At 48.0% G+C, this 16,111-nt stretch overlaps 1 protein-coding gene across 3 annotated transcripts in view; it reads right to left on the bottom strand.

The window, feature by feature from the left end:
• ABAT (4-aminobutyrate aminotransferase) overlaps positions 1 to 16,111 on the bottom strand; it is a 117,877-nt gene that overhangs the window by 16,755 nt on the left and 85,011 nt on the right. For all 3 annotated transcript variants that reach the window (XM_032258076.1, XM_032258075.1, XM_032258074.1), the window contains exons 6-9: positions 14,263 to 14,312; positions 4,867 to 4,947; positions 4,185 to 4,277; positions 2,163 to 2,225 (exon numbers count right to left, since the gene is read on the bottom strand). In XM_032258076.1, coding sequence (XP_032113967.1) covers positions 2,163 to 2,225; positions 4,185 to 4,277; positions 4,867 to 4,947; positions 14,263 to 14,312 — 287 coding nt within the window. The remainder of the gene's footprint in view (positions 1 to 2,162; positions 2,226 to 4,184; positions 4,278 to 4,866; positions 4,948 to 14,262; positions 14,313 to 16,111) is intronic.

Here is a 16,111-nt window from a genome sequence, read left to right as displayed (position 1 = left end):
AAACATCATTTTGGCAGTATTCCATCTAGTATTTTCCTATATATTTATTTACCTGTTTGAAAGCACGGTGACCATATGATTTACATTCTACTTTTCCAAAATATAGCAAACACGTCCAGGCCAAGAGAAACCCTACGTAACTATTTTTGCTGCAGAATATTAGAATGTTAGCAGAGGGTAATTAAGTTCAGTGGCTCCTATTTTTTTTTTTTTTTTATTAAAAAAAACTTTTGAGTCAGGGTCTCACTTTGCTGCCCAGGCTGGTCTCGAACTCCTGGGCTCAAGCAATCCTCCTGCCTCGGCCTTCCAAAGTGCTGGGACTACAGGCATAAGCCACTATGCCCGGCCTTGTTTTGTTTTTTGTTTGTAGATGATCATAAAACAGTATATATATATTTTTAAAGCAACAGATGCTTCTGTCTAAATCTTAATGGGACCTCATACATAACACAGAGGAGGCCAGGCCTGTTCTGCTTGAAGCTGGGTAGGGAGCTTGGAATCCCGCCTGCCTGGTTTTCCCTGCGGCCCCTAGCCACCTCTGATACCCAGCAGTAGCCTCTTTGGTTCCACTTTGAATCCCTACATTTAATTAATCTTTCCCCCAGTACTGGTGATTTCTTTTTTTTTTTTTTGAGATGGAGTTTCGCTCTTGTTACCCAGGCTGGAGTGCAATGGCGCGATCTCGGCTCACTGCAACCTCCGCCTCCTGGGTTCAGGCAATTCTCCTGCCTCAGCCTCCTGAGTAGCTGGGATTACAGGCACACGCCACCATGCCCAGCTAATTTTTGTATTTTTAGTAGAGACGGGGTTTCACCATGTTGACCAGGATAGTCTCGATCTCTTGACCTTGTGATCCACCTGCCTCGGCCTCCCAAAGTGCCGGGATTATAGGCTTGAGCCACCGTGCCCGGCCCAGTACTGGTGATTTCTAGTCTTTTCTCGTTATTATTACTATAAACACCAGTGGGGTGAATATTCATGTGTATACATTCCTGCTGACAATTTGCATCATTCTAGAGAATACGTTAATGGCCTTTGGAGACCTGTCAAATTCAGGCAGTTGTCCTAAGAAACTGGTGAAGCCTGGTCAGGGAGATCTCCACTTGGCTTTTTTTTTGAAACAGGGTCTCATTCTGTTATCCAAGCTGGAGTGCAGTGGCTCAATCTCTGCTCACTGTAACCTCCGGCTCCTGGGTTCAAGTGATTCTCCTGCCTCAGCCTCCCAAGTAGCTGGGACCATAGGGCTGGGCCATCACGACTGGCTAATTTTTATAATTTTAGTAGAGGCAGGGTTTCACCACGTTGGCCTGGCTGATCTCAAACTCCTGACCTCAAGTGGTCCACCTGCTGTGGCCTGGAAAGTGCTGGGATTACAGGTGTGAGCCACCGTGCCTGGCCTCCATCAGCATTGATACCCAGGGAAAGGACCGGAAACTGGGAACGCCTGGGGAGCCCTTCCTTTTTTCTTGTTGTTTTGAGATGGAGTCTCGCTCTGTCGCCCAGGCTGGAGTGTAATGGTGTGATTTGGCTCACTGCAACTTCTGCCTCCCGGGTTCAAGTGATTCTCTTGCCTCAGCCTCCCGAGTGGCTGGGATTACAAGCCCTTGTCACCACGCCTGGATAATTTTTGTATTTTTAGTACAGATGGGGTTTCACCATGTTGGCCAAGCTGGTCTGGAACTCCTGATCTCAGGTGATCCTTCCGCCTTGGCCTCCCAAAGTGCTGGGATTACAGGCATGAGACACAGCAGCTGGCCTTTTCTTTTCGTTTGTTTTGAAAGGACTCTCACTTTGTTGCCCAGATTTGAGTGTAGTGGTGCGATCTCGGCTCACTGCAACCTCCACCTCCCGGGTTCCAGCGATTCTCCTATCTCAGTCTCCCGAGTAGCTAGGATTACAAGCGTGCACCATCAAGCCTGGCTAATTTTTGTCTTTTTAGTAGAGATGGGGTTTCACCATGTTGGCCAGGCTGGTCTCAAACTCCTGACCTCGGGTGATCCACCGTCCTTGGCCTCCCAAAGTGCTGGGATTACAGGCATGAACCACTGTGCCCAGCCTGGCCCTTCCTAATTGAGAAGGACAGTGCCAGCCAGCTCGCAACAGCCCGAGGGATGCTGTGCAGCTCCTCCAGATATACGCGGTGCAAACCCAGCTGCTCTCACCTGGTTAATCATGCATGTCTCCAGTTCCTCCTGGGAGAAGCCTGTCTGGCCTCTTTCCTTGCTCTGAAAAAAAAAAAAAAAAAATAGAACAGAACATAATTTCAGAGAAGCTCTAGGGGGGTAGTCGCAGCTTCAACTTTCCAACCAAACTGATATTCAGTCCAGACAGGCAGAAAGTGCTTTTTCAGGAGTCGATCTCAGGTATTAACTGTTACAGGTCTGTACGGAAACACGAGGCTATTAACCGTGCTTGTAACAAAAGAAACAAACGCACAGAATGTATTAAGCACCATCAACAATGATGAAATCTGTTGGATTAAGATCTGCTGAGATTGTATATGTTTTGCCAGGAAGAACGGAGGCCAAGTGTGCTGGCTCAAATCTGCGATCCTAGGACTTTGGGTGGCTAAGACGGGGGATTGCTGGAGACCCAGAGTTTGAGACCAGGCTGGGTGACAAAGTGGGACTCTGTCTCTGCAATTTAAAACATTTAAACAAAATTAAATTTAAATATTTAAATAAAATAAAATAGAGTTGTCACACTGCATAGTTGTTTCTTTTTTTAAATTGTACTTTAGGCTCTGGGGTACATGTAGATCATGCAGGATTGTTGCATAGGTACACACGTGGCAATGTGGTTTGCTGCCTCCATCCCCCCGTCACCTACATCTGACATTTCTCCCCATGTTATCCCTTCCGACCTCCCTACCCACCGGGCTGTCCTTCCCTTGGCACCCCCCCAACAGACCCCAGTGTGTAGTGCTCCCCTCCCTGTGTCCATGTGTTCTCATTGTTCAACACCAGCCTATAAGTGAGAACATGCAGTGTTTGATTTTCTGTTCTTGTGTCAGTTTGCTGAGAATGATGGTTTCCAGATTCATCTATGTCCCTACAAAGGACTCAAACTCACCATTTTTTTATGGCTGCATAGTATTCCATGGTGTATATATGCCACATTTTCCTTGTCCAGTCTATCATCGATGGGCATTTGGGTTGGTTCCAGGTCTTTGTTATTGTAAACAGTGCCGCAGTGAACATACGTGTGCATGTGCCTTTATAATAGAATGATTTATAATCCTTTGGATATATACCCAGTAATGGGATTGCTGGGTCAAATGGAATTTCTGTTTCTAGGTCCTTGAGGAATCGCCACACTGTCTTCCACAATGGTTGAACTAATTTACACTCCCACCAACAGTGTAAAAGTGTTCCTATTTCTCCACATCCTCTCCAGCATCTGTTGTCTCCAGATTTTTTAATGATCACCATTCTAACTGGCGTGAGATGGTATCTCAGTGTGGTTTTGATTTGCATTTCTCTGATGACCAGTGATGATGAGCATTTTTTCATATGTTTGTTGGCCTCGTGTATGTCTTCTTTTGAAAAGTGTCGTTCATATCCTTTGCCCATTTTTGGATGGGTTTGTCTTTTTTCTTGTAAATCTGTTTTAATTCTTTGTAGATTCAGAGTATTAGCCCTCTCCTGCCTCAGCCTCCCAAGTAGTTGGGACTACAGGTGCATGCCACCACGCCCGGCTAATTTTTTATATTCTTAGTAGAGATGGGGTTTCAGTATGTTAGCCAGGATGGTCTCGATCTCCTAACCTTGTGATCCACCTGCCTCAGCCTCCCACAGTGCTGGGATTACGGGCGTGAGCCACCACACCTAGCCTAATTTTTGAATTTTTTTTAGTAGAGATGGGATTTCGTCATGTTGCTCTGGCTGGTCTCAAGCTTTTGAGCTCAAGTGATCCGCCTGCCTTTGCCTCTCAAAGTGCTGGGATTACAGGTGTGAGCCACTGTGCCCAGCCCACACTGCATAATTTTGATGCCGAAGCCTCGGCCCTTTGCACCATGCTCCACTGGGCTGTCTGGAAAGTGCCATCCAGCAGTGGCCCTCCCTGGATTTTAACCCTGGTACGGATGTCTGATACTCCAGTCCATTGGAATGAACAGTCAGACAAGGGGTGAGCGTGTGGCTGGGTGCTGGGGAGGCTGTGTGTGTGTGTGCCCCAAAGCTCACCCGGTACCACATGAAGATGGTCTTGAAGGCGTTTTCATTGGAGCAGGAGCCGCAGGCCATGGTGATGAGCTGGGACATCCCTTTGGGAGCTACCTGCAGGGAGGGAAACAGCCGTGAGCCCAGGCTTATCGTGACGCCTGCACTCCTGCTTCCCCTGGCCGGGGCTGAATCTTCACAGGGCCATGCTGGGGACGGAGGGAACCAGGGCTGTCCTGGAAGCTGCTGGACTGGGAGGATGGACTCAGGCCTTTCCAGGAGTGGAGGAGAAGCCCAGGGAGGCCCTGAGGCTGGTGGAGAGGAAAGAAGGGTGGCAAAGCCCACTGTGTCCCTCCTGATGCACCTGATGCCGCCTAAGACACCTACATGTTCCAGACGGGACGCTGAGGTTCCCAACGACTTTAATCGTTTGTAACAACTAAAACCGAGAAGTGGGGTCAGGGCTGAAGGACATGTGTAAAACTCCTATCTGCGGTACATATTCGTTTCCCAGCTCCCTTTGTCCTGCACAAAGAATCCCTTCTGTTCTTTAAAAAAGAAATTGAAAATACTCTGCATGGAAGAATGGGCGCAGAGAGAAGGATTTCCGTACAACGCCTTATTCTTCATGGTTTGCATCTCCATTCTTCCCTTTCTCTGCCACTACCGCGTCTGAAGACCGTGGGACTGCCACTCCAGAACTCACTGAGAGCAAGGACTCCCGGAGCTTCTCCACAAAGTTCTCCGGAGGCAGGATTCCCAGGGCGGGTCTGTTGACGAACGTGCTCTACAAAAGGCCAAGAGACAAACAGTGACTTCTGGGGGCCTGACCCAGCTCCCTGCCCACAAGCAGCACTTTTCCTAGTCCCTGTGTTCAAAAAGCCTTCCAACGGGGTTGCAGGCGGTGATGTTCTGTCAGTGTGGGGCATGGCAGGTTTCCTTAACCTTTTAGAGAAATCCACAAGGATTGCTGTGGATGTTTTATAAAAGGGTCAATTTCCTGGTTGCAATATTGCACTGTTGTTATATAGGATATTACTGCCGCTGGGGAAGACTGAGCAAAGGGTACTTGGGACTCTTTGTACTGGTTTCTGCAACTTCCTGTGACACTCTTTCTTTATATATTTAACCATCAGAATGACTGAAAAACAGGTTGGGTGCAGTGCCTCACACCTGTAATCCTGGTATTTAGGGAGGCTGAGGTGGGTGCATTGCTTGAGGCCAGGAGTTCGAGACCAGCCTGGCCAACATGGTGAAACCTTATCTCTACTAAGAATACAAAAATTAGCTGGGCCTGGTAGTGGGTGCCTGTAATCCCAGCTACTAAGGAGGCTGAGGCAGGAGAATCGCTTGAACCTGGGAGGCAGAGGTTGCAGTGAGCTGAGATTGTACCATTACACTCCAGCCTGGGCAACAAGAGAGAAACTCAGCCTCAAAAAAAAAAAAAAAAAAAAGGCTAAAAAACAAAAATGGACAATAACAAGTACTGTTATGGATGTACAGCAACTAGAATCCTTGTTCCCAGCTGCTGAGAAGGTAAAATGGTGCAGCCGCTTTGGAAAGAAGTTCGGCAGTTCCTTCCTTCCTCCCTTCCTCTCTCTCCCTCCCCCACTCCCTACCCCCAATCCCGCTTTTTTTTTGAGACAGGGTCTCATTCCGTCACCCAGGCTGGAGAGCAGTGGCATATTCTCAGTTCACTGCAACTTCTGCTTCCTGGATTCAAGTGACTCTTGTACCTCAGCCTCCCGAGTAGCTGGGACTACAGGCACACGCCACCATGCCCAGCTAATTTTTGCATTTGTATTAGAGACAGAGTTTCACTATGTTGGCCAGGCTGGTCTTGAACTCCTGACTTCAAGTGATCCACCTGCCTTGGTCTCCTACAGTGCTGGGATTACAGGCATGAGCCACTGTGCCTGGCCAGAATTTCCGTCCTTTTTAAGGCTGAATACTATTCCACTGTACGAACAGACCACACTGTGTTCATCCACCCGTCGACGGACACCGAGGTTGCTTCTAACTGTGAGTTGGCCACTGTGAATCACGTGGCTGTGGACAGGGGTGTGCAAATGTGTCTGGATTTTGATGGTGAATAATGCCTATGCATTTGTCCAAACCCACAGAACTGTGTACTAAGAAGGGGGGATTTTACTGCATACAAATGGTGCCCTAATTTTTAAAAAATAAAGAAGAAAAAAGGCATTATGAGGCAGTGGCAGCTCTAACATTTCTAAGCAGTAGGGGGGTCGCCCAGGAAATGAGTGTGGTGACTGAGATGAAGTGTTTGTGTAAGGGGCAGGCCAGCCTTGCCCTGTGGCTGCAGAGCAAAAATGCAACCAGAGGGAGCTCATGCCACCAAATTCTGGTGTATATATATATATATTTGGTTAGAGACGGAGTCTTGTCATCTTGCCCAGGTTGGTCTTGAACTCCTGGACTCAAGCAATCCTCCTCCGAAAGCGCTGGCATTACAGGTATGAGCCACTGTGACTGACTGATAAATGCAGTGTGTGTGTTAACCTTAAATGCACACACTGTAGTGTGCACTAACCTTAAAATCTTGGCCAAAAATATCTTAAAACTACCCCGGCCAAGGGACAGGACACACTCCTGCAGATGCGTTCTTGAAGAAAACCCTTTACCTCCTGGATCTGAAACAAAGGCATGGTTCTAAGGTGCCTCAGCCTCCTGAGTAGCTGAGATTACAGGCGTGCACCACCATGCCCAGGTTTTTAGATTTTTTTTTTTTTTTTGTAGAAACGAGGTCTCGCCATGTTGCCCAGGCTGGTCTCAAACTCCTGAGCTCAAGTGATCCTTCCGTCTTGGCCTCCCAAGGTGCTGGGATTACAGGCACAAGCTACCTCGCCCTGTCTACTTAGCCTTATAATAACCTTGTCACTCTTTACTGATCAGAACAAGCTATAATTCTGGAGGATACAGCTGTATTAGATTTAGTGGCAAATGAGTTAAAGCCAGGGAATGCAGAATAGTTCAGCTCTTTAAGAAACAGAGCTGGAGGCTGCAGGGGGGTCGCCCTTGGGACCCCAGGAGGCAGAGGAGTCAGGCCACAGTGAAGACTGGGAAGACTCTGGGAGGAGTCTACACTAGTGATAAACAGTGGGTTAACAAGGTAGTGGATTTGGGTTACAAAAAGGGATTGTGGTCAGGCGTGGTGGCTCACACTCGAAATCCTAACACTTTGGGAGGCTAAGGTGGGCGGAGAACTTGAGGTCAGGTGTTCGAAACCAGCCTTACCAACATGGTGAAATCCCGTCTCTACTAAAAATACAAAAAAAAAAAAAAAAATAGCCAGGCGTGGTAGCACGTTCCTGTAATCTCAGCTACTCAGGAGGCTGAGGTAGGAGAATTGCTTGAACTTGGGAGATGGAGGCTGCACTGAGCTGAAATCATACCACTGCACTCCAGCATGGGTGACAGAACAAGACTCTGTCTGAAAAAAAAAGGGATTGTACTAAATGCAATGTAGCATCCTGGATTGGATCCTAGAACAACAGAAAAAAGGACATGAGTGGAAAACCTGAAGAAATACAAATAAAGTCTGTGATGTGTCAGGTATCAATGCTAATTTGTACAAATTGTTTTGACAAATGTACCTGGTGAGGTAAGATGTTAACGTTGGAGGGAGCTGGGCAAAGCTGGATGTGAACTGTCTTTACAGCTTGTCAGTACATCTAAAATTATTCTAAAATAAAATATTCCAGTTATAAAAATGGCTGCGTGCAGCAGCTCATGCCTGTAATCTCAGCACTTTGGGAGATCGAGGTGGAAGGATCTGGAGCTTTTAAACTCAGTTGCCAAAAAATGGAAACAAACCAAACCTTTCTCCACTGGGAAAAGGATAAGTCAGTCTGGACAACAAGGTGAGACCCCATCTCTATAAGAAATACAGAAACTTTAGCCAGGTGTGGTGGCATGGGCCTGTAGTCCCAGCTACTAGGGAGGCTGAGCTGGGAGGGTAGCTTGATCCCCAGGAGGTCGAGGCTGCATGAGCCGTGATTGTGCCAATGTACTCTAGCCTGACTGACACAGTGAGGTGAGGCTGTCTCAAAAAAAATAATAAAGAAAATAAAAATGGGAGGATTATACTGGGATCTGGGGACTCTTGAGCAAAATCAGTGTAATATACTTAGTACAAATCCAAATAGCAGCATCACTGTAGAGGACGAGACGCAAGGGCAGAGGGGTCCCCAGAGGTGATTATCCCAGCGGCTTTCGGACTTGCCTTGAGCTGCTAGAAACTGGCAGATTCCTGCATCTTGCATTCTCTGCTCTGCAATCACTCAGTGGGGTCTAGGATAAATGGTGAGGGAAGTTAACCCTCCTCATTATAGAGGACCAGAGAGTTCAAGCAACTTGGCCCAAGTCACACAGCCAAGAAGAGGCAGAACTACAACTTAAATCTCGGTTTGCTGACTTCAGATGCCATTCTCTGTCAGATACTGCAGGCAGCCTCCACCTGGAGATGCTCATGCTTGGCACAGCCCAGAGAACTTGGCTTGCCTTGAAGGGGCTTTTTTTTTTTTTTTTTTTCTTGAAACAGAGTCTTACTCTGTCTCTCAGGTTGCTGGTGTGCAGTAGCGTGATATCAGCTTACTGCAGCCTTGACCTCCCAGGCTAAAGTGATCCTCCCACCTCAGCCTCCCAAATAACTGGGACTACAGGCATGCCTCACCACATCCAGCTAATTTTTTTTGTATTTTTTTATAGAGATGGGGTTTCACCATTGTTTCCCAGGCTGGTCTCAAACTCTTGGACTCAAGTGATCTGCCTGCCTCAGCCTCCCAAAGTGCTGGGATTACAAGGGTGAGCCACTGTGCCCAACCTTGGAGGGGACTTTGAGGAGCATTTCCTTCTGGCTCTGACCGGTCAGTGGGGCTCCTAAAAAAATCACATCATGAGATTAGGGTAGAAGCAGGCTGGCCCTCACTGGCAGCAGGGAAGTGGCTCCCAGAAGGGGACAGCGGGGCTGGCTGGCAGCTTGACAGCCTATCTGGGTCTAGGAACAATGTGGGGGTGATGTTCTTGTTCAAGAGAGCGTGACAGTAAGAACAGAAGTTATCTGGGACATCGGGTATCAGGATCAGATGAGGATAGGTTTCTAAATCCTTGCAGTCAGCTCAGCAGTCTTGGGGTGAAGCAAGAAGAGAATCAGCTTTGGCTTTAGTGGCTGTGCAACCTTGGGCAACTCACTTAACCTCTCTGAGCTTTGGGTTTCTCATCTGCCAAACTGGAGAGTCTTCACTAGGTGCTTGTAAGGAACCCATGAGATGATATGGCACACAGACGATGCAGGAGTTCAGTCTTGAAGGAAGAGTCATGCAGAGAGAAAGGCACAGAGGTCACGGGATGGTAGGTGTCTTGCTTGGTCAGGCCTGCTGTGCTGTGTGCATTTGCTGCAATGTGACTGTGCACATGCAATCTTCATGATTATTTTATAACTTGCGGGCCATGTAATGAGATGGTCCTGGTAACATAAGAAACAGTAACCGGAGGTTGGGCACTGTGGCACACGCCTCCAATCCTAGTCACTTAAGAGGCCGAGGTGAAAGGATCTTATGAGTCTAGGAGTTTGAGGCTGCAGTGAGCCATGATCAAGCCACTGCACTCCAGCCTGGGTGACAGAGAGAGACCCTGCCAGAAGAAAGAAGAAAGAAGAAGAAGGAGAAGAAGAAAAAGGAAGAAGAAGGAAAAAGGAGGAGGAGGGAGAAAGAAAAAGGAAGAAAGAAGAAGAAAAAAGCAGGGGCTCACACCTGTAGTCCTAGCACTTTGGGAGGCTGAGGTGGGCAGATCATGAGGTCAGGACTTTGAGACCAGCCTGATCAACATGGTAAAACCCTGTCTCTACTAAAAGTACAAAAATTAGCCGGGCGTGGTGGCGCACACCTGTAATCCCAGCTACTCAGGAGGCTGAAGCAGGGGAATCACTTGAATCCAGGAGGCGGAGGTTGTGATGAGCCAAGATTGTGCCATTCCACTACAGCCTGGGCAACAAGAGTGAAACTCTGTTTAAAAAAAAAAAATCATAATTGGAACCCAGATACTAGATCCAGGGGACATGGTTTCAGTTTTAGGAAGTCACATGAAATAATTACATGGCAGAGTTTCAGGTTTTGGTTTGGGCTGCAAAAGGGTGGATAAACCCCTTCTCAAGACTTTGGTGACCTGGCAGGAACCTGCCCTGTACAGGTTGAATACCATTGCTATCACCTGAGTTATCTTCAGCCAAAAACCTGGAAGATCCAAGATGTCAGCCAAAGGCGCACAGCCTGCTGCCCTAGGTGTGTCCTGCTGAAAACCTTTCAGCCCCTGGAGGTCAGCTACCACCTCTCTAAGACTGCAGCAGGGTGCTCATTTCATTAAGCCTCAAACTCAGTTCCTCTGCAGAACAACTCAGCCCAGACTGGGATGGAGACTGTGGATTCACCATCAAATCCCAGCACTGAAAACAGTGCGTGGCACATTGAAGCGTTCAGTCAATAACCAGTGAATGAGCAAACGTCAAGCAATAAGGCTAAAGAAGAAAGGGGGAGGCAGCTCTCCAAGGGCTCGGTATTTGAGATAGAGGAGATCGGGACACATCCCGAAGGCAGTGAGTACCGGGGAAGGGTTCCACGCGTGGTGCGGTTTGGAGGATGGTTTGGAGGAGATGAGAAGGGAAGTGGGAGGGATCGATGGGGAGAGGTCGCTGATAGAAATCCATGTGGGAGATGTGAGGGCTAGGACCAGTCCCCGACTAGGTGAGAGGTGAGAGAGAGGTGAAACGTGACGTGGGTAGGGAAAGTCGGGGAAATTCCTGGCAGGGACAGGGTAGTACTGTTTCCTGAAATCAGAATCCCTGGGCCTTTGTTTTTAGAAAAACATTTTTGTTTTGTTTTGTTTTAGAGGCAAGGTGTCGCTCTGTTGCCCAGGCTAGAGTGCAGTGGTGAGATTGCAGCTCACTGCAGCTTTACCTTCCTGGGCTCAAGTGATCCTCCTATCTCAGCCTCCTGAGTAGCTGGGACTACAGGTATACACCATCACGCCTGGCTCATTTTTTTAAGAAATGGTTTTCCTACAGACAGGGTCTCGATATGTTGCCCAGGCTGGTCTCCAACTCTTGGCCTCAAGGATCCTTCTGCCTCAGCCTCCCAGAGTGCTGGGATTACAGGCATGAGCCACTACACCCAGCCAGAATCTCTGGGCCATGACGTCACAGGTTGTTGGGGACGATTCTGCCTCCGGAGGCGGTTGACACTGCAAATGTGTCTGACATGTTTGTTGACATTCTTTTTTAAGCACCAACTGCCAAGACATCTGGGATCGGCACAACATTTCAAAACAAAACCAGGCTCTGGATGTAAACACATCCGGGAGCCTCCGGCCGCAGTGGGCCTCATCAGACACCTTCAGGAGGACACAGGTCCCCTCTACAGCAGCCCCTAAACCTGTCAACGAATTAAAGGCAAGAGTGCCCCTGGCCCCTCCCAGGCAGGGTGCACCCATTCAGAAAGAAGGAAACGTGGTTCTTTCCTATTAGCTCAAACCCTGTTCATTTAAAGGGAGGAAAGTTTCAGGGCTGGGGATCCCGTTTCTGACCAGGATTGGGCCTTTGCTCCTCCTGCCTTTCTTAGATTTCTTTTTGGGATCAAGTTCCTTGTTGTGTGTAGATGAGTATGTCACTCTCTGAGTCAAAGAAAAACCCTCCAGTGATGACTGGAACTCTCTGCGGCTGTGGGAGTGGAGCTGGTATGATCGGCGTGGAGGCTGTCTGGCCAGCAGTTCCACTCCGAGCTTCACATCTAACATACACACACACGTGTACAGCAAAAGACACACACTTGACCACCCACAGCAGTGGTCTTCATAAGAGCCCTGAGCTGAAGCTATGCAGATACCCATGGACAGACAGTAAGATTGCAGGATATCCACGGAGGGGAACACTCTAAAGCTGTGAGGGTAGACGGTCTGCGATTACATGCACCAGGAGCAATCACCCACGCATAATTTTGAATAAAATAAGCCAGAGAAGATAAAGATACACACTGCAAAGCTCCACTTACGTGGCGATAAAGAACTGGAGAACTACAACTGGGCGTGGTGGCTCACGCCTGTAATCCCAGGACTTTGAGAGATGGAGGCAGGACGATCACTTGAGCCCAGGAGTTGGAGACCAGTCTGGGCAACATGGTGAAACCCCATCTCCTACCAAACAAAACAAAAAACAAAAAACACACAAAAATTACCCAGACATGGTGGTGGGCATCTGCAGTCCCAGCTACTCAGGAGGCTGAGGTGGGAGGATTGCTTGAGCCCAGGAGGGTGAGGTTGCAGTGAGCCATAATTGTACCACTGCACTCCAGCCTGGGCAGCAGAGCAAGATTCTGTCTCAAGAAAAACAAACAAACCAAACTGGAGAAATGCAGCAGTCTGTTAAAAGTAAGGGGACTGGTCTACTTAATTTAGCTGGCAGGAATAATAACTGGGTGGGGACATGTTGTGATTTCCCGTTACAATTCGTGCATTCTCAAAGGGAGTGAACAAAATCCTGCTCTGTTCCATATAAAGCACGGACGTAAATATAACACACAGATACACTCCATATGTACTGCATGTATGTATTACCATTTCAGGATAGGGAACAATTAGGAAAATACTGTCTGAAAATGCTCCTTAAGGGGATGTTCCAATAACAAAAAAAAGCTGTGAAACACTGTGTGACGTGGGAATATTCAGAGTGGTGCATTTAGGCTCTACGTGTGTCTGCATGGGTTATACTTTTTTTGTTTTGTTTGTTTTGAGATGGTGTCTCCCTCTGTCGCCCAGGCTGGAGTGCAGTGGCACCATCTCAGCTCACTGCAACCTCCTCCTCTTGGGTTCAAGTGATTCTCCTGCCTCAGCCTCCCAAGTGGCTGGGATTTACAGGCTCGCATCACCATACGTGGCTAATTTTGTATTTTTAATACAGACGGTGTTTCACCATGCTGGCCAGGTTGGTCTCGAACTCCTGACCTCAAGTGTTCTGCCTGCCTCAACCGCCCGAAGTCGTGGGATGACAGGCTTGAGCCATCGCACCCTGCCATATACTTTAGTATAAATGTGCAATGGCTTTCTACCTCTCTCAGGATAGAGACAGAAGTCTTCTATTGCAGGAGTTCTCACCTGGGGTGACTGTGTCCACCAGGGGACATCTGGCCATGTCTGCAGACATTTCTGGTTGTGACAACCTCAGGAGGGAGGCGCTCCTGGCATTTAGTGGGTAGAGGCCAGGGATGCCGCTCAGTGTCTCAATACACAGGACAGCCCCCCCCCCACCAAAACACAGAATTATCTGGCTACGGATGTCCACGGTGAGAGAGTTCAGAGCCCCTGGTCTAGGTGGCATCTGAAAACGCTGTGCCTCTGCTGCTACTCCAGTCCTCCTGGGGTCCCTCCTCACTCTCTCTGCTCCAGCCACACTGCTGCCTTCCCAGGTGCCCTCTTCTCCCTACTGGGACCAGGACTGGGTTTTCATTCCTCCCTGCTAGGCCTCTTCCTGACTCACGACTCATGACCTGCCAGACCTTCCTCTGATCTCAGCTAAAATGTCATTTCTCTGGGAAGCCTCCCTGACACCCACCCGCTCCATCCCCAAATAGCTCAGCTTCTGTGGGTTTATTCTCAGCACCTCCACTAGCTGTGTGACCTTGGGCAAATACTTAACCACTCTCTGCCTCGGTTTCTGCATCTGTAAAATGGGGATAACAAGAGTACCTGCTTCACATACTTTTCAATATTATAGCTATAAAGTGCTGATTATAGCATTTGGTACAAATTACGCTCTCCATAAACATGAACTATTAGCGTCATTCTTTTATGCCCACAAAGCACTACCGACCTTACTCTGTAGCACTTAGTATGGCTGCAATTCTCTATTCACGTGTGTGGTTAATTGACTGCCTGCGTCTTTGTTTACCAAGGTATTCCATATATCTGGCACATAGTGTGGGCTCAGTAAATATTTTTGGAATGAATGAATGAGTGGACTATTGCCAGAGTCTGCCCAGTGAGTCTGTGAATGGCCATGAACACATTGTGCCTTTTTCTGTGTAACCCCAAGACCTACCGCATTTTGAGGCTGTTGGATGAGTTTCAGCAGGGCAGGGTGGCTGTAACCTGAGGGCAGGAGAGTATTGTTAGAGCTGTCACTGCATCCAAGGGTTCCCTGTGCCCCTCCCACCTCTCCTTCCCCCTCCCTTCCTTTCCAAGCCCCACAACTCTCTTTAAACACCAAAGGGTCTTTTATCCTTTGTTGACAAAAAGAGACTCCTGGGGCCCCACCTAGCACTCCTGACTCAGAAGCTCTTAGGGGGCAGCCCAGAAATCCAACAAGTTCTCCAGGAGATTCTGATCCTTGTTCAGGTTTCAGACCTACTGGACTACATAAACATAAGGGGAGAAAAGTGTGTTGAACACTGTGGCTCACGCCTGTAATCCCAGCACTTCAGGAGGCCGAGTTGGGCAGATCACTTGAGGTCAGGAGTTCGAGACCAGCTTGGCCAACATGGTGAAACCCTGTCTCTACTAAAAATACAAAAATTAGCCAGGCGTGGTAGCATGTGCCTGTAATCCCAGCTATTTAGAGACCGAGGCAGGAGAATTGCTTGAACCCGGGAGGCGGAGGTTGCAGTGAGCTGAGATCGTACCACTGCACACAGCCTGGGGGACAGCAAGACTCCGTTTCAAAAAAAAAAAAAAAAGAGAAGAAAGGGGGGTAGATACATGCAAGGTCAAAGAAAATTTCTAGCCTGGGGCTGGGTGGTGTGCTTCAATAGTCCTGTGCGCTGAATTGCAGATATGACCCTCACCTTCCTTCCCAGCGCCTGTTGGCTGAGTCACATTCGACAAATGTTTGCTCGGGGACTTAGTGAGTAGTGATGCCACCTGCAATCTGTGACCCTCATGCCTCGTCCTGCCTTTATACATCTGCTTATTCCCAGAGTTCCACGGCATTTACCATCCAAACTGGGCCTGACATTGCACGACAAGGCTTAGCACACTCAGATTCAGCGATTGCTCTTCTATGAATTTATCCTACAAATGTGTATAAAGATCTATGAACATGGATCTTAATTGTGACACTCTCGTATCTCAAGACTTGAAAGCAACCCAACATCCATTAATAGTGGGTCAGGGAAATGAACCTAGTGTAACAAATCAGCTGTAGAAAAGGATGGGAGAGATTGATTTGTGCTGAGTTAGAATAATCTCTGAAATATCTGCTAAGTGAAGAAGGAGAGACGCAGGATACGTGTGTGCTTATGCAGGCACTGCATATCTCTCTAGAAGAAGCTGATAATAACTTTGCTTTTGGGAGAGGAATCGGGAGGAGGCTCAGGCTTAGGAAAGACACTGGTCCCCACTCTATTAAAATTAAAATAATGAGACAATAGATGCAGCAAAGCACCATGGCACACGTATACCTATGTAACAAATCTGCGCATTCTGTACGTCTCCTATTTTTTAAAAAAGAAATAAAAAAAATTAAAATAAAAGTGTTTGAAGTTAATTAATAATGATTACTCTGTAGTAATGTTAGACTCAAGCAAGATTGTTATAATCTTCCAGGGCTTCTTCAAAGACATTCTCAACGATTCTATTGCAGGTTGGCTTCCCCTAGGAAGTCAAGCCCTTCCCTTCTCCTTCCTTCCTTCCCTTCTCCTTCCTTCCTTCCTTCCTTCCTTCCTTCCTTCCTTCCTTCCTTCCTTCCTTCCTTCCTTCCTCCCCCCTCCCTCCCTCCCTCCTCCTTCTCCTCCTCGTCCTCCTTTCTTTTTCTTTCTTTCTTTCTTTCTTTCTTTCTTTCTCTCTCTCTCTTTCTCTTTCTTTCCTTCCTTCCTCCTTCCTTCCTTCCTTCCTTCCTTCCTTCCTTCCTTCCTTCCTTCCTTCCTTCCTTCCTTCCTCCCCCCTTCCTCCCT

The sequence above is a fragment of the Sapajus apella genome, unplaced genomic scaffold (genome assembly GCF_009761245.1).
Source record: "Sapajus apella isolate SASKATOON/1434 unplaced genomic scaffold, GSC_monkey_1.0 scaffold99, whole genome shotgun sequence".
In the NCBI taxonomy this organism is placed as follows: Eukaryota; Metazoa; Chordata; class Mammalia; order Primates; family Cebidae; genus Sapajus; species Sapajus apella.
This window is presented reverse-complemented; position numbering and strand designations above follow the sequence as displayed.